Here is a 21,191-nt window from a genome sequence, read left to right as displayed (position 1 = left end):
ACACACACAGATATACAGTATGTGTTCATGTGAATAACCCAGCTGCTAAAACATGCTGAAAACCTCTTTCCTGCTATCCAAGCTAAGGCTTTGGTCCTGCGGCGTGTGCGGCCGTGCGGCAGCGGACCACCAGCCCCTTTCCTCTAGTGTGGAGGTCCCCGCTGGCTCCTTGCTACTTGGCTGACTGCGTGCTGTGACGTGTCAGCCGTCCGATGCTGCAAGCTCCTAGTGATTTGCAGCTCTGACGCGTCACGTGTTGCGGCAGTGAGCCAAGGAGGGGAGGGAAGGAGCTACGGATGGGAGGTGGCTTGGGAGGCGAGCAGGGAAGGAGATGCAGGGGAAGTGTGTGTGAGTGTATGTGTTGTGTGTGGAGGTGGTGGTGGGGGGGTGGACGGCACCACGATCTCAGACCTGGCAAAGTTTTACCACGCACCCGCTCCCGGCTCCCTACAGACCGCATATCGCGGTCAATTGCCTGTCAGCGCGCCGCCTGTCTGCAGTGCGGGCACGCTGACTGAGGGAGCGGGGCCTTAGGCTGCGGTCCCAGTAATGTCTGTGACACGCGCGCCCGGCGGGGGGGCGGCGCGTGTCACAGCGCTAACCGCGATCTGCGGTCTGATAGGGAGAGGGGAGCTTGCGACGGGAGGGGGCGTGGTCTGGGATTTGCGGGGGCGTGGCCATTACATCACGCGGCTGGTTCGCCCTCATTGGGTGAACCGCCGGTGGGGGCGTGGGCACGCCTCCGTCGCTAGGAGTAAACTCAATTTTATTTTGTTGTGAAAAACCCTGCCGCACGGCGCGGCTGCACCTTCTGCGTGACGGTGCGTAGTGGACCCAGCCCCATTGAGGGGCGGTGCTTACACGCACAGTGCACGCCGCGCCGTGTGCACAGGCTGTACTGGGACCGCAGCCTTAGCCTAACCCTTCGCTGCCACTACAAGCATTAACCTGGCCGATGAGAGGCGAATACGTTGTCTGCGAGCTCTTGAATTCACAGAGAATTAGGATTATTGTATCTTGTACAGTAGCTTTAGAGAGAGAAGCAGCCGGGGAGCTCTTTAGTTTACTATATAATCTAAACGGATGGTTTGTCTAGATATTGGCCTGTGCATGACGTGACTTGCATGCGGGGCAGTGAGTGACAGCCATGTACAAGGACTGTTTGACATGCTTCTCTTCCTACGAGTTATCGCTCTAATATATGTCCCCTTTGGCATTGATAGGGCTATTCTTAATCCTAAAGCTGAGCCCCAGTCTACAAGCATCCAGACGATGTAAAATATATATATTTATTCTGCATGTGTGTCTACGGCCACCATTCCTACAGTTTTATTAAAGCTGCCGACCAAGCAATATCCTACATGTGCTTTTTTGTTAAAATAAATAAATAAGTTCTGTACAATGAGAAAATACTTGTAGCATTTAAAAAAAAAAAACACCTCTGAATGACATTTATTATAATGTAACAAGCATTTTATTTTGCTTCTATAGCAACCATTTACAAAGTCACATCCCCTTCCTCTTCTGAAACAGGCCCTGGCTCACCCCTTTTTGAGCCCTGCCTTCTCTCTAGCAGTGCACCAATTGTATCTAGTGACTGCCTGGTCACATAATCTTCCAATGAAATAAAGTTTGGGGCCCCCGTTCTAACCTATTGATATGATGTACTATGTGCTGCCTGGGATAAATAGCAATACAGAAGTTAAGTGCAACGACGCACTTCGAGAGAGAGCTTTCTCCGCGGCACGCCAAAGTAATGTCTAAATGAGTGTATGTCAGTGATTTAAACTTTAACAAGAAATCATTCTAACATAAGATTGGCAGCAAAATGAAAACACGTATGGGACAAAATAGTGTATCTTAATATATAAAATCGAAAGGTTGGTACTAGCTGCGGTGAATCTGATTTGGTCCTCAGCCTCTGGCCAATCAGATTGGTGGGTCTGACGTCACCCAACTGCCACTGTCTTCCCCCTCGGCCACACACACACACACTCTCTCTGTTCTCTCCCCCCCCCCCCATCACACTCACCTCCCTCCCCGGCGCTCACTCACCTCCCTCCCCGGCGCTCACTCCCCTCCCTGGCGGGTGGACAGGCAGTGGGCAGGCAGCCTGCAGCTGCCTCGCGGCGCCAAGTGCCTAAGATGGTGGCTCCCGGAAGGAGAGGTGACATATCTGTGTGTGTGGGGGACACTGTGTGTGTGTGTGTCACTGTGTGTGTGTCTCACTGTGTGTGTGTCTCACTGTGTGTGTGTCTCACTGTGTGTGTGTCTCACTGTGTGTGTGTCTCACTGTGTGTGTGTCACTGTGTGTGTGTGGGACCCTGTCCACTGTGTCGTCCCCCCTTCTGTCCACTGTGTCCCCCCCTTCTGTCCACTGTGTCCCCCCCCCTTCTGTCCACTGTGTCCCCCCCCCCCTCCTGTCCACTGTGCCCCCCCCCCCCTCCTGTCCACTGTCTCTCCCCCCCCCCCCCTCCTAGCGGGAAATTTAACTCACGGGCAACGCCGGGTCTCTCTGCTAGTATAATATAATAAAAATAGGATCAGATGTGGGTATGTAATTGATAAACCCGTCTGAACTCAAAATCACAGTGGGGTGAATTGCAACTAACAAAGCTAGTAGGTAAACACACAAGGTCATTCAAAAAAGAAAGGGGAACAAATGTTACATATTGTAGATAAAAAGTAGCTGACAAAAAGATATTATTGTAACAGTTAGATCTCTATTGTAGCAATTCTGGTGCAGAGGCATCTTTCACTTCTCACGCGAATAAATGCTGGGATGCCTAATGTTAGCTATGCTAGATACCACCCGTCAGTGAGACATAGGAAAGGATTAACCCTGAGGGTTCTGGTTAGACTGCATAGAGTATATTAAGTATATAAAACTACCAGTCTAACCAGAACCCTCGGGGTTAATCCATTCCTATGTCTCACTGACGGGTGGTATCTAGCATAGCTAACATTAGGCATCCCAGCATTTATTCGCGTGACAAGTGAAAGATGCCTCTGCACCAGAATTGCTACAATAGAGATCTAACTGTTACAATAATATCTTTTTGTCAGCTACTTTTTATCTACAATATGTAACATTTGTTCCCCTTTCTTTTTTGAATGACCTTGTGTGTTTACCTACTAGCTTTGTTAGCTGCAAATCACCCCCACTGTGATTCTGAGTTCAGACGGGTTTATCAATTACATACCCACATCTTATCCTTTCTATATTATATTATATACACTATTTTCTCCCATACGTGTTTTCATTTTGCTGCCAATCTTATGTTAGAATTATTTCTTATTAAAGTTAAAGTTTTAATCACTGACATACACTCATTTAGACATTACTTTGGCGCGCCGTGGAGGGCGCTTTTTCTCGAAGTGCCTAGTTGCACTTAACTTCTGTATACACATGATCTTCCACACAGAACTTTACATCTTCGGTCCTCTTCTTCTGCACTGACGGCCATTTAGTGAACCCCCGAGCCGAATCTTCGCCGATCGATCACAGGAGAACGGATCGATCGGCAACTTAGCTAATTACTTATCATTGTGTGGATTGTATTGATGCACATATTAAAGGGGAACAACAACCGGCAGCTTGGTCTGCTGCTTTAAAAACCCTGTGAGGTGACTGCAATCCATGTAATCCTTGCATAGGTCTAGCAAGGTGAATAAACATAAGCCTGCAGCAGCTGACGGCAATGGACCCATATTTGGTGACATACAGCAGAGTGGCCTGGATCTGTATTTATCTGCCAGCAAGTTCTTGGACACGGCCCTTTCTTTTCCACCGGACAAGATGCCTTTATTTCAAATGTAAGTCATTCTATATTACCAGGGGAATCCTCGGTGCCCGCGGTATAAGAAATTACAACCCAGGATACTGTTTAGAAAAATACTTCCTTTTTTGTGTTGATGTCGGCATGTATTGAGCCTTCCTATGCTTCCTGGCGTCATTCTTTCAGTTGTATTTCTTGTGCGGGGGGTCCTTGGGCAGACGGGGCATCTCTGTGGCAATGTCACTGCGTGTGAAGCCGGCGAACCCAATTGAAATCCAGGTGTCTGCTTCCCTTTTGATCTTGACCGGTCACTTTATCTCCCTGTGCCTCGGGTACCTACTCTTAGCCTATAAGCACTCACGGGCAGGGACGCGGGAAATGTCTGTCTACAGTGCTAGCAGTGGCAGATTTCCCATAAGCACCCACATTTTTGTGCGGGCAAGATTTCCGTCCTCGTATGCTTTTGCCGCGCTCCAGGCCTATCGGATCCAATGGGAAGGCACTTGCATGTGTCAGCCGCCTCCTTGCTGCTCCTTTGGAATCCCCACGTCAAATGACGCTGCGTGACATCACCAACGTGCCGTTGCGTTTCCATGGCAACGCGCCAGCCGTGCCACATCCCGTTGGTGACGTCCGCGGTGTTATTTGACGCTGGGATTCCAAAGGAGCAGGAGGGTGGCGGCCGACACAGGAAAGTGCCATGGGGCGGCGGGTTTTCAAATCTGCTGCTGGGTGCTAGATAAGATAAATATACTATTATCCCCCGCTGCTGCTGGGTGCTAGATAAGATAAATATACTATTATCCCCCGCTGCTGGGTGCTAGATAAGATAAATATACTATTATCCCCCGCTGCTGCTGGGTGTTAGATAAGATAAATATACTATTACCCCCCGCTGCTGCTGGGTGTTAGATGAGATAAATATACTATTATCCCCCGCTGCCGCTGGGTGCTAGATAAGATAAATATACTATTATCCCCCGCTGCTGCTGGGTGTTAGATGAGATAAATATACTATTATCCCCCGCTGCTGCTGGGTGCTAGATAAGATAAATATACTATTATCCCCCGCTGCTGCTGGGTGCTAGATGAGATAAATATACTATTATCCCCCGCTGCTGCTGGGTGCTAGATGAGATAAATATACTATTATCCCCGCTGCTGCTGGGTGCTAGATAAGATAAATATACTATTATCCCCGCTGCTGCTGGGTGCTAGATAAGATAAATATACTATTATCCCCGCTGCTGCTGGGTGCTAGATAAGATAAATATACTATTATCCCCCGCTGCTGGGTGTTAGATAAGATAAATATACTATTATCCCCGCTGCTGCTGGGTGTTAGATAAGATAAATATACTATTATCCCCCGCTGCTGCTGGGTGTTAGATAAGATAAATATACTATTATCCCCGCTGCTGCTGGGTGTTAGATAAGATAAATATACTATTATCCCCCGCTGCCGCTGGGTGCTAGATAAGATAAATATACTATTATCCCCCCGCTGCTGCTGGGTGCTAGATGAGATAAATATACTATTATCCCCCGCTGCTGCTGGGTGTTAGATAAGATAAATATACTATTATCCCCCGCTGCCGCTGGGTGCTAGATAAGATAAATATACTATTATCCCCCGCTGCTGGGTGTTAGATGAGATAAATATACTATTATCCCCCGCTGCTGCTGGGTGTTAGATGAGATAAATATACTATTATCCTCCGCTGCTGGGTGCTAGATAAGATAAATATACTATTATCCCCCGCTGCCGCTGGGTGCTAGATAAGATAAATATACTATTATCCCCCGCTGCCGCTGGGTGCTAGATAAGATAAATATACTATTATCCCCCGCTGCTGCTGGGTGCTAGATAAGATAAATATACTATTATCCCCGCTGCTGCTGGGTGTTAGATAAGATAAATATACTATTATCCCCCGCTGCTGCTGGGTGCTAGATAAGATAAATATACTATTATCCCCCGCTGCTGCTGGGTGCTAGATGAGATAAATATACTATTATCCCCCGCTGCTGCTGGGTGCTAGATAAGATAAATATACTATTATCCCCCGCTGCTGCTGGGTGTTAGATAAGATAAATATACTATTATCCCCGCTGCTGCTGGGTGTTAGATAAGATAAATATACTATTATCCCCCGCTGCTGGGTGCTAGATAAGATAAATATACTATTATCCCCGCTGCTGCTGGGTGTTAGATAAGATAAATATACTATTATCCCCCGCTGCTGCTGGGTGCTAGATAAGATAAATATACTATTATCCCCCGCTGCTGCTGGGTGCTAGATGAGATAAATATACTATTATCCCCCGCTGCCGCTGGGTGCTAGATAAGATAAATATACTATTATCCCCCGCTGCTGCTGGGTGTTAGATGAGATAAATATACTATTATCCCCCGCTGCTGCTGGGTGCTAGATAAGATAAATATACTATTATCCCCCGCTGCTGCTGGGTGCTAGATGAGATAAATATACTATTATCCCCCGCTGCTGCTGGGTGCTAGATAAGATAAATATACTATTATCCCCCGCTGCTGCTGGGTGTTAGATAAGATAAATATACTATTATCCCCGCTGCTGCTGGGTGTTAGATAAGATAAATATACTATTATCCCCCGCTGCTGGGTGCTAGATAAGATAAATATACTATTATCCCCCGCTGCTGGGTGCTAGATAAGATAAATATACTATTATCCCCCGCTGCTGCTGGGTGTTAGATAAGATAAATATACTATTACCCCCCGCTGCTGGGTGCTAGATAAGATAAATATACTATTATCCCCCGCTGCTGGGTGCTAGATAAGATAAATATACTATTATCCCCCGCTGCCGCTGGGTGCTAGATAAGATAAATATACTATTACCCCCCGCTGCCGCTGGGTGCTAGATAAGATAAATATACTATTATCCCCGCTGCCGCTGGGTGCTAGATAAGATAAATATACTATTATCCCCCGCTGCTGGGTGTTAGATGAGATAAATATACTATTATCCCCCGCTGCTGCTGGGTGTTAGATGAGATAAATATACTATTATCCCCGCTGCTGCTGGGTGCTAGATAAGATAAATATACTATTATCCCCCGCTGCTGGGTGTTAGATGAGATAAATATACTATTATCCCCGCTGCCGCTGGGTGCTAGATAAGATAAATATACTATTATCCCCCGCTGCTGCTGGGTGCTAGATGAGATAAATATACTATTATCCCCCGCTGCCGCTGGGTGCTAGATAAGATAAATATACTATTATCCCCCGCTGCTGGGTGTTAGATGAGATAAATATACTATTATCCCCGCTGCTGCTGGGTGCTAGATGAGATAAATATACTATTATCCCCCGCTGCTGCTGGGTGTTAGATGAGATAAATATACTATTATCCCCGCTGCTGCTGGGTGCTAGATAAGATAAATATACTATTACCCCCCGCTGCTGCTGGGTGCTAGATAAGATAAATATACTATTATCCCCCGCTGCTGGGTGCTAGATAAGATAAATATACTATTATCCCCGCTGCTGCTGGGTGCTAGATGAGATAAATATACTATTATCCCCCGCTGCTGCTGGGTGCTAGATAAGATAAATATACTATTATCCCCCGCTGCTGCTGGGTGTTAGATAAGATAAATATACTATTACCCCCCGCTGCTGCTGGGTGCTAGATGAGATAAATATACTAATATCCCCTGCTGCTGGGTGTTAGATAAGATAAATATACTATTACCCCCCGCTGCTGCTGGGTGTTAGATGAGATAAATATACTATTATCCCCCGCTGCTGCTGGGTGCTAGATGAGATAAATATACTATTATCCCCCGCTGCTGCTGGGTGCTAGATGAGATAAATATACTATTATCCCCCGCTGCTGCTGGGTGTTAGATGAGATAAATATACTATTATCCTCTGCTGCTGCTGGGTGCTAGATAAGATAAATATACTATTATTATCCCCCGCTGCTGCTGGGTGTTAGTTTTCTTGGAAAGCAGATAAAAGGTTGGTTTCTGTGTTGGAGGGTTTAAGCCGGGGATTCTCAACTCCAGTTCTCAAGACCCAAACGCCCCCCCCTAGTAGGTCCGATTTTAAGGATATCCCTGCTTCATCACAGGTGACTTAAGACTGAGCCTCTGATTTGAGCCACCTGTGCTGAAGCAGGCATAGCCTTAAAACCTGACCTTTTGGGGGGGGTCTTGAGGACTGGAGTTGAGACCTTGATAAAGGGCGCACGGCCCGAAACGCGTAGGTACGTTGTTATTGTATCGGGGGTCTGTCATGATCCAATAAACGCTTCTATTTTTCTAATGTGAGCCTCCACCTAATCATGTGTGGCAGTGCTCTGCCCTGTTCCTATTTTTCCTTTGAAACATAAAAAGTATTATGAAATATTTCTGTGCTAGTGCAACAAATATTAGGGGTCACGCCTGTAGATTACTAGCAAACCATTAGAATCTGGAATGCAGTGTTTGCTTTGGAGAGATGCTACTTATTTAGCATTGTTCAACTCTTTGTCCTTGATAAATATATAATCTGTTCAAACACCCATTTGTGCTGCAGGTACAGATGGGCCTTTGTTCCTGAAGTAGACACGGAGAGCTGTAGCATCCCTGCCGATGTAGTGGATAGTCACCATGAATGCAAACCTCATGTTGTTCGAATAGTGGAACTCCTGAAGCTGAGGTTTGGGGTAAGTAGTAACCTATCAAACCAGATTGCAACGTTGACTCATATTTGATTGATTGGTAAGATACATGCAAAGTGTTTGCTGTTAGTGTAGTCCAAACATCGTTATATAAAGGCAGCATGAACACCAAATGGAAAATATTATGGGGCAGATTCATCAAGCACCGGTATGGAATAGCGCGTCCGATCCAGCATTTACTCTCATTCAAGTCAATGGGAGTTGACGCCGGATCAGGGGCGCAAGATTTTGGTGAGAGGGACGTGGCGGTTGCAGAGGCCCCGTGCTCTTCCCCAAGGCATTTAAATTCAATGCTGGGGGAGGCATCAGGCCTCTGTAACTTCTCTTACCTGCTCTCAGCCGGCTCTTCGGCGACGTGTCGCCATGACAACGCGGCATCAAATGGCAATGCGTCACATGACGTTGTGACGTCATATGACGCAGCGAAGCCCGAGAACAGGTAAGGAGGGGGTGCAAGCAGGGGGGGAGAGCAGACAGGGGGGCGCGAACTGAAAACTTTGCACACCCCTGCGCTAACCTATACCGGTGCTTGATGAATCTGCCCCAACGTAGTTCAATAGGTTGAGAATAGGGCTTAGTCTTCATTTAAACACGAGCACATATTTGATGGGCAACACTGTACTCTTTAATTTGAGCAGATATGCCCAAGAAATTCTCTCCGACTATATATTTTCAACCCTCACCTTCGGGCAGCACAACAGAAAAAGGAATTTTAAACAATTATAAACAAAGGAATTATTCAATTGGTTAGTTTGTTGGGTATTTCCAGGACAAGCTGCCTAGATTTCCCCAATGGGTGTTTGAGAATCACTGGTCGATGAGAGAGCTTCTCCTGAAGCTTCAATTCTGGACTTTCTTTATATTACCCACGGGTGTGGTGCATTGCAAAGGGAAACCTGAAACATCGGTTATTTAATTTAAACTTTAATTACACAGTACAGTAGGTCAGTATTCACCAGGCAGGACACGGGTTATAATAAACGACTTGGTTTATTAGCCCAAGCAACAGTAGCAAATGGCACAAGCCCACAACTGACACGCAAAGAAAAAGAGAACACAGAATAGACGCTTATTCACTAGTTGCAGGGCGCTGCCTAAGCTGGTGTACCCTGAGCGAGCAAAATTCAGTCCCTGGGGTCTCTGCAGTGGCGTATGTAGACATGACGGGCCCCCAGGCAAAATGTTCCTATTGTGCCGATCGCGTATACGCACAAGCAGCGGGCAAGTGCCGATCGCGCATGCACGGTCAGCGAGCACTGTTTGCGCATGTGCACTCAGCAAATATGCCGGGACAAATATGGATTGGTCACCATAGAGAGCAGGCCACCCAAGAGTGCCGTCCCCCGGGCTGTTGCTACGCCACGGGGTCTCTGACCCAGACATACTTTGGGGAAAGGGCTGCCAACTGCCACTGCCAGTTGCCTCAAATAACTCCTGTCTTTGAGCAGGTATTCTCAGTCTGTACTTCCTTAACCGAAGCTTCACTGTACTAGTTGGGCAATGTGGGCAAAAACTGTAGGCAAACATGAATGTTCAAATTGAATATGCAGCTAAAAATGACACCTTGTGCTGAATTGCATGCTATTACCCAGAATCCTTCTCTGCAGTTTAACCACTAACGTGAAAAAGGTTTTGGAGAAGACGTGTAAATGCATTCATTAGTTTCTTAACTTTGCGCAACATTTTACAATGAATGATTATAGTCATTGTCTACCCCACAATAACCTTAGTGTGCCTGCTAGACAAGTAATTTATTTTGTTTATATATAAAATGTTTTGGCAGGAAGTAATACATTGAGAGTTACCTCTCGTTTTCACGTATATCCTGGGCATAGAGTTATGATAAATACATAGTTACATTAAGTGAGCAGGGTTATATATTATACACAGTGGTTGACAAATCACCAAAAAATCTACTCGCCACACAAAAAAAATCTACTCGCCACCTAGTACCAAAAGTGTGCTGCTTGGGCCAATATTTACTCGGCCGGGGGTTAAATCCACTCGCCCGGGGCGAGCAAATGTATAGGTTTGTGGAACACTGATTATACACATTACCATATTTGCATCAAGTACCTGTGCGCTCTTTTTAACCCAACCTCTCCCTGTTGCCTCCTTAAATTATTTCCAATAACATTGAACCATTGTACCATTCACAGTCAGAGTACCAAAATTCCCAGCTTGTGAGCACATTCACACGTCTCAGACTGGTCTGCAACCCTGCTATTCACCATTATCTCGTAGCATACAGTGCTTCCACTGCAGCCAGGGATTCTGGGAAATGACCTGCAAATGAGCACACAGTGTCTCGCTCTTCTTATCCATTCTAACATAAACATGTGAATGTGCTCAGGATGGTATTTGTATTTGCTGTACACTATATACGGTGGAGGGTTTTTGTCACTTCTTGACTCGCCATAACTTATTCTGTGTCTAGTTGGAGTTGAGCAAATACATTCTTTATTATATTTTGCCTTCTTTACCCTGCAGGAAAGTAACAGTGAGGAGGCTACATTGAAGCGGAGTGAATTCCCTCTCCTGACTCTTCGTTCTATATCCAAAATCACACAGTTGATGCAGTTCTTTAGGATTCTTACCAGTGCGTTTAAAGTAAAGGGTCACAGATCCACAAAAACAGAGAGCCCGGGTATCTTCTCTGTGGAATACCCAGTAGAAGATGGTACCAGGGTACTGAGGGAACTGGAAGAAAACATTGAGTGTGATTTGCTGGATAATCTAGAGAGTTAACTTTAACAGAGATTCTCACTGGCTGGTTAACTCATGTTTGGGCGAGGCTAAATGAATGGCCGCTCTGGATCATACATTCGGAGTGCTTTCTGTCCACTCCTGTTTTATTTTACTGAGCCGCACGCAGATTAATTTTTATTTGCATTTATTTAAAAGTGCATATTTACACATTCTAAAACTAGGAGCTTTACCTGTTGGCATTGCTGACATCATCCTGGCATTGAGGCGAAAGACTGAAAAGTGATCTTCATTCTTTTTATCTTCAAAGCTTTGCACTAATGCTTCATTCAGTCTTGCAGTAATGAAAAAGTTCAGATGGGTTCTGGAATCGAACCCCCGCTCCCCCCTAGAAAAAACTGTCCCAAAGAGATTTTTGACTTCTTTATATTTATCTCTATTTATTCATGTTGTTATCTTCACTAAAGAGATGAAGGTGTAACCTTCTTTAAGTAAGTTAAGATGCTGCTATTAACGCTTAAGCTTAGCTGCTGGTTTACAATGATATTAGTAAGGCAATGATTTATATGCCGTTAGGTTTTGAAGTAATAGTAGTGGGAGAGGGAGGAGAGAAAGTAGGTGTTTACGTGGAAGCAGAATTATCACGCTGCAGCCGAAGAATGGTTTGGAGGCGATTCCAAAACCGGGACCATTCCATCAGTAAGGTCTCTAAGAAACCCGTATCTTGAGAATGATTTGGGCTTTAATCAGTTCAGCACTGAGGTGACTTATGCACATTAAAGACCCTTTTCTGAGAATGGGGCATGGCAGAGATTCGGTAACATGCAGCAGAATTATCCATGTTAAACTTCTCTGTAGTTTTTAGAGCCACTATTATAACATTATTAAGAAGGATTATTCAACTATGTAACTTTAGGTTGCAAAATGGGGCTAAAGAAATAGTCTGCCCTTGCAAACAGCAGCTAATATGAGCATTGCATTTTATTCATCTCAGCAAAATAATCTATATAAAATTCTTTTGTATGGGCTAATGAAGGGGTTATTTTTTTCTGTGTTCCTCAGTAAACGTTATTCACATGTTCCCACCTCAAGAAAGAGGATTTAGACCGAACATCTGACCCAACCTTGGAGTTATATATATTTTGATGTTCTTGTAGGTTTCCTTCCGTATCTTGCTTTTAGCCATAGCTAAGCACCTTGTTATTTCAGGATTTGCGATCTCAGGAATATAAAATGACACAGAGATACTGGAAACGGGGTTCCATAGAGCCAGGGACACCGACTGCGTTGGATACCAACAAAATACAAACCTATTTTTGAGCCGGACAGCAGGAATTGCATCTTTAAAGGATCGTTTCAGATGTATACTAGTGATGTACCGGGTACTACCCGGTACGCGGCGGCTTTTCAGCTACCCGGAAATTACCGGGACCCGGCAGCTGGAAAGTGGACCCGGCTCCGGGTAATGTCAGGGTTGTTGAAAAGTATCTCTTACTTACCTGCTGGAAGCCCGCGCGGACATCTGAACAGGTAAGCAGAGGTGCGGGGGCGGTGGGGCAGCATCACAGTCATGTGGCGCCCGCGCGGGAGCTGCAGGACTCCATACTGCACTGTGAGCTGGGACCATGTGACCATGTGACCGGAGCAGGAGAAGAAGCTTTCCTATTGGACAGCCGGCTGTCCCAGCTCACAGTGCAGTATGGAGTCCTGCAGCCCCCACGCATACATAAGGCTGAGTCCCTGCTGGCGCTGACCGCGCTCATGCTTGAGTTGTGACATCACCAACTCTTCAAGCATGAGCGTTCTGCTGTCATGCAAAATTTTTAGAGTGGGGGGGGCTTGGCTATCAAGGGATGGGGCGTGTCAATGGCTGGATCGGGAGGGGGGGGGTGTCTCCGTGTGTGTCTCCATTCTCTCCCTCCCTACCTTCCAAAAATGGCAATTGTGCAAGAAAAATAAAATAAATAAAAATTGTGCAAAGAAAAATAAAAAACCTCTCTCTGTCCGTCCCCCTTCCACCTCCCTCCACTCATCCTATTCTGCCTCTTTCCCCATTGGTCTGCGCTCAAAAATCAAACTGAAGTGTCTTCCCCAAGCTTGGGAGAGCTTGCGTGCGCCACGTGAGCGGGGACGTCAGAATTCATATTGCACGAAGGAACCACAGCAAGCACCGCGCGCTCAGCACTAGCGTGGCCGCAGCCTAAGTTTAGTTATAACAATGTATTCTTCTCTTGTTACCTCACAATTTTCTTCGTCGGATGAAGAGGTTTGTGACTTATCGGAGGCTACTTCCCAGCCCACTAATATTGAAAATCCTGCAAAGTACAACGCTATCGAATATCTCTATAAACGCCTGGGCTCTCAATGCTCATTCTCTGCAGAACTCCTAGAAAGCAGCAACCGCCCCTATTTGTTTACTTTTACGTAGCAAGGTTTTATGTACATACTGTATGTGGCGTCTGACCGTGACCGCGGTGGTTGCGGCACCGGAGGATTAACTCTGCAGGGGGAGTCACATTTGGGAGCACGGACCTCCCGCAGCGCGATCTCGGCAGAAACTCCCCGGCGCTTCTTCCGCCGCAGTGCCGGGGACAGCGAGTCTTGCTACAGTGCATCTGTATGAACCACAGGAAAGCCTGAGTCAGTAAACCCTTCAGTCAATATTTCATCCGTGTGTATGGTTCCCACCCCTGCAGTAAGGTTTTCTTGGTCCTTGGAGGGATGTAGAGGTTATATGGAGCCAGTGTTCGGCTTCAGCAGTCATAATCATTGGCAACAGCCAGAACAAGTTACTCTTCTGCTTTATATACTTCACTGTCAAAGGGACCCGCAACGCTTTTACACAATAATGCTGGCCTCTGGCAGTGGAGGGGTTACAGTGTAACACTTTGGCATTATTTTTTGCATTCGATGAGGCTCATGCACACGTCCTTGCTTTTGTCGTTTCACCGTCCAGAACATGTTCGTGTACTTCAAATTGTTTGTCCTCATAAATCCAAGTGACGAAAGGTTTTGCAATTGTACGACATTACGTTTTATTTTTCCCCAAAACTGTTTTCTTTTTAGGATTATTTTCCGACTATATCATTTCAAGTAGAAGCATAAACCACGTGGACGTTAGACATTCTAAACCTGAAATGTGGGAGGTATTGAAAGTGAATGTGGACTATTTAAAATGACAAGAAATAAAATGGCTTTTTCCTTCGCTCTGTACAGATTGCTGTTTTGACAACAGCTCTGTAAATATTGATGCTTTGTTTTCGAGTAATGTAATGTTAATTGTTTTCTTAATGTGAATTTATTATTCTTTTAATCTGAATGTAATTTGATAACTGGCGGATGTGCTATAATCATGCTGGTTATCGGTTTGCAAAGGGGGGTGAACCATGTTGTCAACGATATGTGAACTAACGGAATAAAAATGGCAGACATTCTGGAAACTGGTTATAAGTTGAAAAAAAAATATGTTCACCAAGTTATCAACAATTTGTGAAATAATGAGTGTTAATAAAAATTTACCTAATTTATAGCACTAAACGTGTTATTACATCATGCATACAGAATTATGGCACTTGGCATGACTGAGTCAATAGGATGACAGTGTGTAGCAGTTTTGATTTGTATGTATACAGTATGTCTTAATTCCCTTCCAATTCAGACTATATATATATATATATATATATATATATATATTATATATATATATATATATACACACACAAACTATGTTACCAAGTGTGAAAAAATATGTTTTGGTAAACTGAATTTAGCGTGTGTGCTCTATAGTCAGTGTTCGACAAATCACCCAAAAATCTACTTGCCCAACCAAAAAATCTACTCGCCACCTAGTCCCGCCCCCAACCCCGCTTTAAAATAAAATATATAAATAAAATACATTTAATAAATTCCTAGTCAGAACAACATTCGTTTTTGACATAAATGAATTTATTGTATTACATTATACTACAATTAGTCCTTGTTACGTGTGTGTGTGTGTGTGTGTGTGTGTGTGTGTGTGTGTGTGTGTGTGTGTGTGTGTGTGTGTGTGTGTGTGTGTGTGTGTGTGTGTGTGTGTGTGTGTGTGTGTGTGTGTGTGTGTGTGTGTCGGGTCTAGAAATAAAAGCCAGATGTGAATGACTAGTTTCCTGAACCCCTTAACCAATGTCTGGATGTCCCCGCTTCACAATATCTAAAGCAGCAATCCCACCTGGGATCTTACCTGATCCGCAGTCCCTCAATGTCCAGGTACGCTCATTCCCGCAATGTTATACATTGGGCAGGTGTTCATTACCTGTCTTCTGGGTTGGGGGGGGGTTCCGATGTCTTCCGTGTGAAGCTTGAGCCAGATCTGGAAGAAAGCAGTATAGGGTAGTTAAGATTTCGGTGTAGTATAGGGCAGTTAAGATATATAGGGTAAATAAGAGATCCAGAGTGTGAGTGACAGAGAGAGAGAGTGTGGGGGAGAGAGAGAGAGTGTGGGGGGGAGAGAGAGAGAGAGAGAGAGTGTGGGGGGGAGAGAGAGAGTGTGGGGGAGAGGGAGAGAGAGTGTGGGGGGGAGAGAGAGTGTGGGGGAGACAGAGGAGAGAAACGGTGGGTGACACACACAGAGGGTGGGTGATACACAGAGAGAGAGGCTGGGTGAGTGACTGGCTGGGTGGGGCAGGGGTGACTGGATGGGTGAGTGACTGACACTGACGGGGTGGGGGGGTGACTGACACTGACTGGGGGTGGGGGGGTGACTGACACTGACTGGGGGGTGACTGACAGGGGGGGTGACTGACTGGGGGGAAGGTTACTGACGGGGGGGACCTCTGGTGTCACACACATACACATACTCCCATACACACATACATTCATTCACACACACACACATTCTCACACACACACACACATACACATTCTCACACACACAAGGGAGGAAAGGCCGCGACCAGCACCACGCAAATCCCCCACCCACCCGCGCCCATCTCCCGCTCGTGTGGGGGGCAGGCCGACATCCCCCCCCCCAATCAGCAGGGTGGGTGGGAGGCACGTGGCGAGGTATCCCCCACTGGGCGCCCCAGGTGACAGTCAGCCCCGCCGTGGCCGCCACTGCCCTGCTCCCCTCGCCGGCATGTCACAGTGCCTGGCCAAGCTGCAGGCTGCTTCTTCCCCCCCAGCCCGCGGCGGCATGATGCTCGTGGGGGGGGGGGAGCCAGGCCGACATCCCCCCACCTCATGCGGCGGCTGCGCCATCATGAAGGTAGGGGACGCATGGGAGGCACGTGGTGAGGGCCGAGTGTGTAAATAATAAGTGTTTATTATACAATACAAAGAGATAAGTTGGATGAATCCAGTAGATATATTGCTAAGCAGAGTACAGGCATACCCCGGTTTAAGTACACTCACTTTAAGTACACTCGCGAGTAAGGACATATCGCCCAATAGGCAAATGGCAGCTCACGCATGCGCCTGTCAGAATGTCCTGAACAGCAATACCGGCTCCCTACCTGTACCGAAGCTGCGCACAAGCGGGGAGACTATAGAGCCTGTTACAAATGTGTTATTTACATCAGTTATGCACGTATATGACGATTGCAGTACAGTACATGCATCAATAAGCGGGAAAAGGTAGTGCTTCACTTTAAGTACATTTTCGCTTTACATACATGCTCCGGTCCCATTGCGTACGTTAATGCGGGGTATGCCTGTATGTGAAATAGTTCTACACGCTTGCGTCAAAATGAGAAAGTACAATACATACCAAACAGGCACGTCTATTCTTCCTATCCTGAAATCTAGGATCAATCTAAAACAATACACCATGCCGCTGCCACCGCTGCTACTATTTATTTTTGCTCTGATCGCCCCCTTTTTTAATAAAAAAAATACGTGTTTATTTCTACCAGTCTCATCATGTCTCTAACTCTATTCATATATCTCCATCTCTTCTTCCTTCGCCACCTCTCAGTTCACATCAACTCCTGTCCTACCTGCGCCCTATGACACTACACAGCTATACCCCCTGCACTAAAACACACCCCTACAAATCCTCACACATTCTCTTTCTTTCTATGCTTCTCCTCCTTGCTTTTGGAGATATATCTCCCAATCCTGATCCCTGCCTTATTTCTACATGCTCTCGTCCTCGCCTCCCACATACAACTTCTACTCGTGGTGTTAATCCCTCTAACCTTATCCCCTGTCAACCCCTCTCCAGTTCCTCTCTGTACATGACTTCTTCTCTCACTCTGCTCCTCTTTGCTATAAGTGAGACTTGGCTCATTCAGTCTGACTCACTGGAAGTTGCCCTCTTATGGTGGTCTTTCTTTCTCCCACACTCCACCCCTGATGGCAGGGGTAGAGGCGTGGGCCTCCTCCGTGCTGTTACCGAACCCTTCCTATTTCTCCCTCTTTTCCCTCCTTTTGAGGCTAATTCTGTCCAGCTTTTTTCTCCTCTCCCTGTCCACGTGGCCGTCATCTATCGTCCACCTACCTCTACTCGCTCCCCCCCCCCCTGCAATCTCTCACTTTGAATCCTGGCTCTCCTTTCTCTCCTCTGATTACCCTATTCTTCTCTTTGGTGACTTCAACTGGCTTATTGATGACTCCTCTCCCTTAGGCTTCCCGCTTCTCTCTTTAACCTCTTCTTTTGGCTTCCAACGATGGACTGCACCCAGCACCCACAAGGGCGGCCACTACCTAGACCTGGTTTTCACTAAAAACGTCTCTGACTTCTCCATTTCCCCTTTTCCTCTCTCGGACCATCATCTAATTTTCTCTCTCCCTCTCTCACTTCTCCCCTTCTCCACCTCCATCTACCCCTCGTTTCTGTAGAGACCTGCACTCTATTAATCTACCAGTTTTTTTTATTCCACTTTACGCTACTCCCTCTCCTCTCTCAGCCCTGTTCCAGACCCTGAGAACTTGCTCAGGAACTACAACTTTGCCCTATCCTCCTCTTGATCTACATCAGGGTTTCCCAAACTTTTTTTTCCGTGACCCGGTTATTTTTTAACTTCTTTTTCGTGACCCACTAAAAATTTTATCACCTATACTGGCCTATAGGGCCTGCACAGACACACACACACAGCCACTGATTATATATATATATATATATATATATATATATATATATATATATATATATATATACACACACACACAGCCACTGATACACACACAGTAACACACAGCCGCTGATACACACACACAGCCACTGATACACACACACACGCAGCCACTGACACACACTGAGCCACTGATACACACACGCAGCCACTGACACACCCAGCCACACAGACACTACTACACACACACACAAACTGATACACACAGAGACACTGCTACACACACACACTGATACTGATACACACAGACACTGATTCACACACAGACACACTGATACAGACACACACACACAGACACTGATACACACACACACACTCGCTTTCCCCTATACCCACACAGACACAAACAGTGAATTACAGGCAACGATGGATGTGAGTGACTGGAGGGGGGGCCAGGGACACTTGGGGTAGGGAGGGGGCCAGGGACACTTGGATGGGAGGGAGGGGGCCAGGGACACTTGGGTGGGTGGGAGGGGGCCAGGGACACGGGTGGGTGGGAGGGGGCCAGGGACACTGTGGGGCCAGAGACACTTTTGGGAGAGAGGGGGCCAGGGACACGGGTTAGGGAGGGGGGCCAGGGACACTTGGGTGGGTGGGAGGGGGCCAGGGACACTTGGGTGGGGGGGAGGGGGCCAGGGACACTTGGGTGGGAGGCAGTGACTGGGTGGGGTGACTTACCTCTTACCTTGCCGCCGGACGCTTTCCCCTGCTGCCCCTGTTATCCCCTGCTGCTCGGGACGGGAGGTGGGCTTGGGAGGGGGTGCCACGGGAGGTGAGCTCGGGAAGCAGGCCGCGGGGGGAAGCGGGCCATAGTAGGAGCTTGTACTTCCACCCTCCCCCATGTAACGTGCGGGCCACAGAGGAGCTGGTACTTCCTCCTCCGTCCCACGTTGGGAGTGGGGGGGAGGAAGGGAGCGGGCCCTGCTTGCCCTGCGCGACCGCGGGGGGAATCGCCGCCATTGTTTTTTAACTTGAGGGGACGGGAGACACCGCGCGGCCAGCCTCGCTGCGACCCGGCAATTTTGATGCCGTGGCCCGGTGCCGGGTCGCGACCCACCATTTGGGAAACGCTGATCTACATGATGACCCACTTTCTCTCTGTCATTTTCGCCCTTATAACCCGAGACCCTGGCTAAATTTCCACATTTGCACGCTGCTTTCCTGAACTCGTTCCTCTGAACCTCTCTGGAGGAAATCTCACACTCGCAGACTTCCTTCACTACAAATGTATGCTATCCTGTTTCAACTCTACCCTCCCTCAGGCTAAACAAACCTACTTTTTTTCAATAATCAACATGCACACGTCTAACTCACGTCAACTCTTCTCCTGCGTCTCTGACTCCCTAATCAGACCACCCTCTGCTGCCTGTTTTTCTTCCTTCATCTCACCTCAGGACTCTGTTTCAAGGAAAAGGTGGAATCCATACATCAGGACATCCCCTCTGTGCCTTCCTCCCACCCTACAGCTCTTCCTAACTCAACTCCTGCCTTCCTCAACTCTTTTTCCGCAGTCACAGAGGAGGATGTATTGTTGCTGATCTCTTTTTCCCCTCTACCACCTGACCTCTTGACACCATTCCCTCCCATCTCCTAAAACCTCTTGCTCCTACTATAATCCCTATGCTCACACACATTTTTAACTTCTCCCTCTACTCTGGTACCTTTCCCTCCTTCAAACATGCAACAGTTATACCATTACTCAAAAACAGCAAGCTTTGCCCTACCGGTCTTTCTAACTATTGACCTGTCTCCCTCCTGTCTTTTGCCTCTAAACTCCTTGAATATCTTGTATTTTCTTCCTTGCTCCATTTTCTCACCACCTATTCTCTCCTAGACCCTGTACAATCTGGCTTTTGCACTGCTCACTCCACTGAAACAGCCCTCGCTAAAATAACTAATGACCTCTATGCTACCAAAGACAAAGGTTATATAGGTGAAAATTTGTATAAAAGCATGTGTGTGTTAGATTATATATATATATATATATATAGATTATATATCTCAAACAATACAAAATTACAGTTACATTTGTCCAATTCCACTTTAGTCCATATGCTGCCAAACCCGTCCAGATGGGTGGCGGTTGAAGATCAGCTCTGCCGTTGGATAATCCTTAATGCTGGATGCAGTGCCAGCATGAATATATGTATATGGAGACAAGAAAGAGTGCCATGATGGCGCATTACGCTTAATTATTAGTACTGGTCATATGGGACCATAGGTAGGATCACAAAATTATTTTTAATTAATGATGCTCTGCATAAAATCCATAAAACATGGTTGTGACCAGGAAAAAAACAAATTGTGTTGGCTTGATGTTCTTTTCCGTCGATATTTTAAAATTCTACTTGCTACAAGTAACTAGGACATGCGCTTATTATGTTTGAGTCTCGTTGAGTTATGGATTCCCAGCAGGTTTGGTGATAGTGTGGAGGATACGCAGACTCGGCTGCTTGGGTCTCCTCTCTCCACTCTCTCCACTCGCTCCTGTTGGTCGGCCCCTCCAAGTGATGTCACTGCTATCACTGCGGGATCTCCGAGCGTTGAGGACACGCCGAATCAGCTGTTCAGCCCTGCTTTGCCTCGCTGGTCACATGCTGGTCGGTCCCTCCGAGTGATGTCGCTGCTCTCTGCTGAGGAATCTCCACGAGTGTTCTGTGTTAACCCTACGTGTTTCAAGACACACTAATCTCTTCCTCGGGAGTGCTATAAAGTCTCAGCCTTAGTTGCTATTTAAACATTTTCCTCTCGTGCAGCCGTAATTGTTCTTGGCTTTTGGTCTTCTATGATTGGACCATCAATTAAATTAATCAATGTCCACATGTTCATCAAAACATCATTCATCTGGACTTATTAGTGAGAGCATATGATATACATGAATTTCA

General features: G+C 46.6%; 1 protein-coding gene across 7 annotated transcripts in view; it reads left to right on the top strand.

Moving 5' to 3' along the window:
* The window catches only part of DOP1B (DOP1 leucine zipper like protein B), a 120,073-nt gene extending 105,339 nt beyond the window's left edge, over positions 1-14,734 (top strand). For all 7 annotated transcript variants that reach the window (XM_075593796.1, XM_075593790.1, XM_075593794.1 and 4 more), the window contains exons 35-37: positions 3,658-3,816; positions 8,347-8,476; positions 10,982-14,734. In XM_075593796.1, coding sequence (XP_075449911.1) covers positions 3,658-3,816; positions 8,347-8,476; positions 10,982-11,239 — 547 coding nt within the window. In that variant the 3' untranslated portion in view covers positions 11,240-14,734. The remainder of the gene's footprint in view (positions 1-3,657; positions 3,817-8,346; positions 8,477-10,981) is intronic.
* The last annotated feature ends 6,457 nt before the right edge of the window (positions 14,735-21,191 follow it).

The sequence above is a fragment of the Ascaphus truei genome, chromosome 3 (genome assembly GCF_040206685.1).
Source record: "Ascaphus truei isolate aAscTru1 chromosome 3, aAscTru1.hap1, whole genome shotgun sequence".
In the NCBI taxonomy this organism is placed as follows: domain Eukaryota; kingdom Metazoa; phylum Chordata; class Amphibia; order Anura; family Ascaphidae; genus Ascaphus; species Ascaphus truei.
Note: the sequence above shows the minus strand (reverse complement) of the source record. Positions and strands in the feature narration are given on the sequence as shown.